Source organism: Gavialis gangeticus, unplaced genomic scaffold (assembly GCF_001723915.1).
Source record: "Gavialis gangeticus isolate Ggan-Ray unplaced genomic scaffold, GavGan_comp1, whole genome shotgun sequence".
NCBI classification, from domain to species: domain Eukaryota; kingdom Metazoa; phylum Chordata; order Crocodylia; family Gavialidae; genus Gavialis; species Gavialis gangeticus.
In genome coordinates, this window is record NW_017728996.1 from 23,490,412 (window position 1) to 23,498,728 (window position 8,317).

At 38.8% G+C, this 8,317-nt stretch overlaps 1 protein-coding gene across 1 annotated transcript in view; it reads right to left on the bottom strand.

Moving 5' to 3' along the window:
* Window positions 1-8,317, bottom strand: part of TRPM7 (transient receptor potential cation channel subfamily M member 7) — a 96,683-nt gene that overhangs the window by 44,100 nt on the left and 44,266 nt on the right. The window contains 8 exon segments of the mRNA XM_019504146.1: window positions 109-252; window positions 342-497; window positions 1,701-1,929; window positions 2,516-2,796; window positions 3,678-3,812; window positions 4,210-4,350; window positions 6,591-6,739; window positions 7,678-7,722. Coding sequence (XP_019359691.1) covers window positions 109-252; window positions 342-497; window positions 1,701-1,929; window positions 2,516-2,796; window positions 3,678-3,812; window positions 4,210-4,350; window positions 6,591-6,739; window positions 7,678-7,722 — 1,280 coding nt within the window.

Genomic DNA, 8,317 nt, shown 5'->3' on the forward strand with positions numbered 1-8,317 from the left:
CAAAATTAAACCAGTTACATACTAGGCAAAAAAAATGTCCACTGCTTTCCAAAGAGAGCAGCCTCAAGCATAAGTCAATCTACATAGTTTGTTTCTCCAAAGACTCACCGTGTTAAACCAGAATTTCACAATTGGTGCATGATAGAATGCATAAAACTTCTGTGTAATTGGAAGCCTCTTCGGTTTAGTTGGTGTCTCCAGGTCATGCTTTTCTTCAGAACTGTCCAAGATTCTTACTTCTTTAAATACTTCCTAATGTAAAAAAGAATAGCTATGAATTCATGTATAGAAATATTTATTTTTAGGGTATTTTGGGGATGTTAATTTTGATTTTATATTACCATAGGTATTTCATCTACTGCATTCTGGAAGTTGTTTTCACTATCTTCCATTGTCATTTGGTGTGCATCTTGAGACTGCGGAATATGGGACATTTCAGCCTTGGTCTTATATTCCAATAACAGTATGGCAGGGGGAAGCAAAATGCTCAAGATCACCTGTAAGAGATGTCGGAGTTATTTTAAATTTGTATTTCATTTATTTCATTATATTAAAGTTTCAAAGAACACCAGAATATACCCCTGTAAAATATATATATATATATAAAATCCAAATGGTCCTTATTAGTTAGTAAAAGATGCAGAAGTGAATTAGTTTTTGTTATGTGTAACTTAGAGGACATGGACGAACATATAAAGAATGTTCCATGAAATCCAGGGGAGTTGGAAGTGGGGTAGGAGAAGGAGTAAATCGGCAAGTTCCAAAACAGAATGCTATGTGACAGAACATATTCCAAGAAAATAGAAATGAGCTACAGGTAAAGCTGGTAAATTCACAGGTCTTTTCTACATCTTCACCCCAATTTTTCCAGGAACAATACTGAAGTCTATAGCCAAAGCACATTTAAACAAGCACAAGTCAGTTTTTAAATATACATGTGAGCCAGCTATTTGTTAGGGTCAGTTCATTTCAAGTTGAGAGAGGGGCAAAACATTTTAGCTGGTGTATAAGATTTTTAGTACATTGTGTAGGTGGTACTTCTGGAGGTTATATATAAATGTTGCACTTTTGGACAGGTTTCACCTGTTACATTCTAGAGTATGTTTTTAGTGCAGCATCTGTGACGGAGGCACACAACTGCCTTTTTGCTTAACTAAAGCTACATGAGTTGCACTATTGTTGAGTGCCTACACCAACGGATCCTGAAGATTCATCTGGCAGCGTTTCAGTGTTCGCCCTCCCCTTGCTCAGCTTGTGCCTCCAAAGTAAAACAGCTGTTCTACCTCAAGTTTAATTTATTGCCTGTATAAAGCCAAAGCACACGGAACTGCAATCTTAGAGAAAGTTTTCTGTCTGTTAATTTTGAACCACTATATTTTTAGTAGTGGATTAGTATTCATAATGATCTATAAGCCTTCGATTAAAGGCTACTTGCCTGTTTTCTGCCTTGTATATGTCTGTACCTTATTTGAAAAGATAATACAGTATCAAAAGAAGTGTTAACAATATATAAATTTCCAGTTTCAAGTTAAAAATGTTATAGCAGGACTCTTTTACTGCATTTATTAATACAAACAAGTTTTAGTGATAAATGTTTAAAAATAATAGTACTTATGTACATGCTCTCTTTCCATTTAAGCACAAATATAGTAAAAAGTGTTGGACAATTTTACACTAACAATAAATTATAAGGATATTACCTTGTACCATGAATTCTTCCGCATGTTCAGCCTTCCCATCCACATATCAGACAACAACATTTGTGTACAAGTATGAGCAACAAATGGGCGAAGTCTTGATGACACTGCTAGCTTAAGACAAGTTGAGTTACTCCAGTTTTTCAGCTCATAGGTTAGTAACTTCATAGACATTGTTTCATCCTGTCGGAAGGACTGTTCTAATAGTTCAACTGCCAGCTGTCCAAACTCACTACAAAGTGGAAAAAACCACAGTAGATAGGCTTACCAAATTTGGTTCTGAAGGAGCTCAGCTTATGCGTACTAAAGTAGAGGTGTAGAGGAAAATTTTCCTCTTTCCATTACAACAATGATCAAGATAAATGCCTGGGTCAAGCAAATGCATTTTATATGACCAATCTTCTGTGAATGCAACAGGATGGGCTATACTGGGCATTATCAGACTTTCAGCCTGTACTGTCATCTAACAAACACACTTACATTAACTAAATATAAACTGTACATGTGCTTTTCTTAGAATACATATATTTTCAGACTATATCTATGCAGTGCAATACCAACAGTGAAAAAAGGATCTGTAAAGGAACTTGGCAACTGGTGTTTTAATATAAATACAGACAGAGTGCTTCTCTAGAAGCAATATAAATTAAGCTGTATCATATGCATCTTTTATTAGAATCCAACTTAATACTTGAGAAAATCCCTTTTCTCTATATATGCCACAGATGGGATATGGCTTTCCATTCATAACTACCTTGCAATCATTATTTTAAGAAAGCTTAGAGATAAGATACAAAACAAGATAAAAAATAATTTACTTGGAATACTGCTTCAGTTCTTCCGAGGTATCATCAACAAGGTCACTTTGCTTTGCTTCATATGCCATTGAGCGGTACACTTTACAGGCAACTAAGGCTTTAGCCATGGATTCTTCACCGTGCTGCCAGAAGAAGAGGGCCATCTTCTGCCTCTTCATCAGCACTGCCCAAAGTAACAGCTCATTAAGAGGATAAGGAAAACGTCTAGTTTCAGGATCATCAATATCTACTATTTCATCTTTGGTTCTTTTCTTTTTTCCTTCTTCTGCAGTGGTATCAATCTTGAAAAAAATTAAAAGGAAATGTCAGGAAATGTTTTCAACAAATTTAGATTTAAAGTACTGCTGATAGTGACGCAACACTCAAGGAATGTACATTTGTAGTATACTTATCAGTTTATGTTTACTATAGACTAAACTCTAGTAGAATCTTGCTAATGCATCCTAATGACTGGAAACACACTTACACATTACCCAATTACCAGATTAGCAGGTTATTTGACAAAGCAGCAGTGAATAAAATATACCTAAAGAAGGATGAAGCAAGTGGTTGAAAATACTTTTACTACCCAAGAGCAAAATTCAGCTTTACTACTGGATCCAATAGGTTAAATTGATTCTGAAGGGTACAGGTGTGCAATTTACTGCAGAGTAAAAGGGAGACGGAGCTTTATAACACTTCAGTTGCTTCACAGTAACTGTTCAGACTCACATTCTTAATCTTTAGTAAACAAAAACTAAACAAGGCTAACCTACTTCACCAACTGAAAAGCTAAGCCAATACAATTCAGTTTCCACTTACCAGAAGGTAAGAGCACAAACAGGAGTAGTTTCTGCAGAGCAACTGATGTGGGGTAGAGCTCCACCAACTTTAACGTGGCAGCAAATTGTCTGTATGTCCAGATAGTAAGTGTTTTACCAACGATAAGGTTTTGGCCCTTAATAACCATTGTGTATTAATGTTTAAAAATGCATTCTTAATGAAGATGTTACTAAGTGCTGGACATATTACCAAAAAGTATGAAGATGAGTGAAATCCTCACCTTACTGAAGGTCAATAGGACTTTTCCCACTGATTTCAATAAAGCAAGAATTTCACCTGAGGTCCTTGCCTTGGAAAGTATACAGTAAAGGAGACGCACAGAGATAGTGTACACGTATACCTTTGGTTTGTAAGGCTGTGCAGTTTTGATGAAGTGATTATGTCGCATTTTTTCTCTTTTATCTGCTCTGTTACCAAAAGACTCATGGCTTTTACGCAATTGAGGAGTATTATTTGAAGGATTTCGCCCAGACCGCTGGAAATTAAAAATAATGTCAAATGGGGTTTTTAAATTAAACACAATGGGAAAAAGAAATTATATAAGCAGCTGTTTAAAGCCAGATGCATAACTTATTCAGTTAAGTGTCTATTTGTCTATTGAGATGGTTATAATCACTTCATAAGTTTGATTTTCACATAGTAATTAAAACTCTTGTATTGCAAGACATTTTCTACATGAACAAATCATACTTATGAAACCAGTCATTTTAAAGTAAAGATTTACAAGACTGGGCTCTAATGCCAAAAAACAGCCAAGATTTTTTGTGACTAGAAAAATAATTTTCTAAATAGTCTCAATTCTTAAATATAAACATATTCTGATAAAAATATTGTAATTTAAAGCAATGTCTAGTTATCAGAATGTCCCATACCCGATTGTTCCCACTGAGACTGTTGTATATGGCTCTAAAGCGTTTCCTTGTGTATGTGCACCTGTAGGTTCCTCCCATCAAATATTCAATAACAAGTCCAACATCGATCAGATTGATTTTATATCCTGGAGGAAGGTTTCCCTAGAAATATGAAATCATGTTGCACAGTTACACATACAGTACTATCACATATACCATAAGTCTAGCTGAATATATAAAACTTCCATTCTAAAAGGCTATGAAGCAGCCTGGACTATAATTTTCCTATGTACAGTACTGCATTGTTCCAATTACAAGTCAACCCTATTTTGCAAAAACAATTTTAGAAAAAGCAGCTTTTCCCTAAATACAAGTCAATAACCAAAGATAAAATTATTAAACTCCTATTGCCCTTGCAAAAACCCACGGAAGAAACAACAGATCAGGAAAGGGATCCAAAGGCTCAAATGTACTAAAAATACAAAAATAAAAAACTGCACTGAAAAAACACTCATTTGGTATTTTTATTGCAGGTACTGCAGGTACAAAAGTCAAATCACTGGAGACTGATTATAGATTGACACTGCATATAAGACAAGTGCAAATTTTCTGGTTTTTAGGGATGGAGAAGAGGCTGACTTAAATTGTAGCATCTTCTCAGGAAGTTGAATTTGGTTTTTGTAGTTTTGTAATTTAGGAGTCCCCTGTGGTTCAGTGGCAGAATCCTTGTCTGTCATACAGGAGACCTGCATTCAATTCCTAGATGCTTATACAAATACAGCCATGGAGGTACCAAAGGTCTGGACTCAGTCTGGCTTTTGGATTCTGTCTCAGTGGCCTAGAGGGAGGTCTGGGCAGCCTCCACTCCTCCAAAAAAACTCCGAGAAAACACCCCCAAAACCTCCTGCCTAGGCATATGTATCGAAGGTCTGGGTGACTTCTCATGCATATACCATGATCCAGAAGGATCAACAATTGTCAAACTGAGTTTTGTAATTTAGTCCTATTAACTACTTCCAGCTTAACTGGTAAATGCTGCTTAAATTTGACCTTCCCCTATATGATACAACAGGAATACACCTCACACCAGTGTCCTAGCTGTGACCCTGTTTCTCATATGGCTGACCTGTATATGTTCCACCACGTACTGTGCTCTTAGGCAACAGGGTCAAGAATAGGAAGGAAGCAGGGCTTGTCCCAAAAAGATCAGCCCCTTTTACCTCAATGTTATACCAGCTCACCACCATGTTACCTAAAGCCAAGAGGGCCAAGCGTGTTGTCTGAGTAGAGCCAAATTAAACCTTCTAACAAGGCTCGTTGAACCAAGGTAAGGCCAGAAGATTCTTCACTCAGTGAAATGAGTTCTATAGAACAGGACCTACTCCTTGGATACAATTGTTACTAACTGCCTATTCAAATGCTCTGAGCACACAAATACTCTCATCAAAATCAATTAATTCTTCCCAGAAATTTTACAGCACTAGGGCCTGTAAGTAGTGCAAAAAAAATCTCTTCCAGAAAGAAGACTTTTTTAAGTTACTTCAAACAGAAGAGAAAGATAAGGAATAAATAGCCTGTTTCTCTTTGGCCAGTATCCTGAAGATGAAGTCTGTTGCAAACAGAAAATGACTACTCTAGCTATTAATGCTAGTAAGCTTCCCTTTCCAAAACAGAATATATGAAAGAGAACCAATATAATATCAGTTTTCCCTCCCATCAGGTTCACACATTTTACCCAGGAAGCTGTGTAAAGAAAACAGTGTATTACTACAATCATGTAGGCCATGCCCATTTTCTTCTGCAGATAGCTTTAGAATATTATTTCACCCATCTCTATTCCTGTAAGCAGCATGCTAGTCTGAACACATTAAACTAATTTATGGATTATGAATTCTGCCTAGAGTAAGTTCATTTAACTATCAGTGAGAAAACACATTTGAAAGTGTTATCTGTGGTCTTAACTATGGGCACATACTTAATTACCACCATTAGTTAGCCTCTCAAAACTGTAGTGAAAGTGCTTTTAGTGGACCAAAAACATTCTGCTTCTCAGAAGTTTTTCCTCCCATACCAGTTGGGCATATGATATGATCTTGTATGTCAATGTGTTCATTATTCTAATTCAGGGGTGGCCAACCCATAGCCATGAGCGCAGCATTTGGTATGCAGCAGATCTGGCAGGGAGCAGAGAGAACAGTGCTGATCAGGCAGGGAAGAGAGCAATGGATGAGGAGAAGGGGACTGGAGAGGGGAAAGGGCTTCCTTTGTGGCATGCCAACAAAAAGGTTGGCCCCTTCTGCTCTACTCAGTAAAACTAAACTTGACTTTAATCCTTACAAGAAAACTTTGTGCAACAACAGTAGTCACTAATGTAACAGTTTTGGTACAAATTTAAGACATACCTGTTTGACATCACGAACAAGGTGAAACAGTGTTGGGTTAGTTGGGCCTTGTTTCTTTATCACAAAAGAAAAAAGGGAAAAAAGAATTTTGGACAATGTAATGAAAAGTGCAAGGATGACACAGGAATATGGAAGCAAGAAGTGATATTCTTTACACAGTAACACTTAAATTACATCTCTTAACAGGCAGGAACAAGTAAATAGAATAATTCTAACAAAGAGCAGTGAACGGTTCCTTTTCATTTCCAGTTTCCTTCAATTTTTTGAAAAAATGATATCATTTTTAAAGTCACCCATTAATGTACTACAGTACATTTTATAATCTCATCTATAACAAAGAAGGAACTCCACTACATAAGCACACAGTTTGTTCTAAATAGCAAAATTTACAAAAAAATAACAACTCAGACACCACTCCTAATACATGTTTTCCTATTTATGTTTAGCAAATTAAACATGAAAAGTAAAAATTTGTAATTGCTGCAGTCACTGGCCCAATAATATCTCATCTCTAATAGAAAAATGTTTGTCTGCCTTCTCTAAATTCTTTTGAAAGGCCTACGTAAATCAGCATATCTGCTATAGTGTCTGTACAACACTACAAAGATATACAGCATATTAAATGTTAAAAAGCAGCAATATAAAACATAGGTTTCTCATTAAGTAGCTGTCCTCATTAAAGCCTCATCTTCAGGCATGTGGACTTATTCATGGAGCTCTGATAATTAAGTTTCCAGGCTTCTTGTACTGATTACTATGGCTGTGTAAAAAGCCCGTTCCATTTTGGTTTTGGATTCAGCCATTTCGGAGGGACATTTTAGTGTATTGGATCACTATTCCGTTTTGATTTGGCCAAATCCGTTTTAGAGTTTCGACACTGTTTCGGCACTGATTCGGATATTCAGATCGGTCGAGGAGAGGCAGGCACAACCAGGCGGCTGCAGGTTCTCCCATTGCTCCTCCAGCTGTGCCTGCATCTTCCTAGGCAGGGGGGAGCTGTGTGAGAAGACCCCATGGCTACCCTGCCCGGGCCCAGCCTCCCAGCACTTTAAAAAAAAAAAATAAAAAAAAAGCAGCAGCCACGCACTCACCAGCTGTAGTAGCAGCGATCAGAGGGCTTGTGGCAGAATGCCTCCCAGGCTTGGCAGGGCGCTGCATGCTCTCTGGGAGCTAGGGCCACTGGGGGCTGAGCCATGCTTTGCTCCAGGTGACTGCTGCAGCCACCCCAGCTCTCAGACAGCATACGGCGCCCTGCTGAGCCATGCTGCACCCGCGTGATGGAACAGCTGCTGTGCAGGTGCCAGGTGGGGGGGGGGTGATCCCCACTGCCCCCCATTGCTGCATGGGGCTCTGCCGTGAGCCCCCAAAAGGCCTGATCACCACTGCTACAGCCAGTGAGTATGGGACTTTTTTTCTTTTTTTGGAAGTGTCAGAAGGCTAAGCATGGCAGCCATGGGGGCATCTCCTGCAGCTCCTCCGGCTGTGCTGGCAGCGACCCCAGCTGGCAGTGGCAGCATGCTGTCATCCCGTGCACAGATCCAGGGGCCCGCACCCCCCAGAAGGGCTGCAGGGCTGTGCCAGACTCCTTCCAGAGGGTGTAGGCCCCCGGATCTGCGCGCAGAATGACAGCAGGCTGCCATCCCTCCTGCAGAGCCCTGGGATTGGAAGCGACCTCAGGGACAGATCGCGACACTGGCCAGCTACAGATGTCAATATCAGAGCAGTCC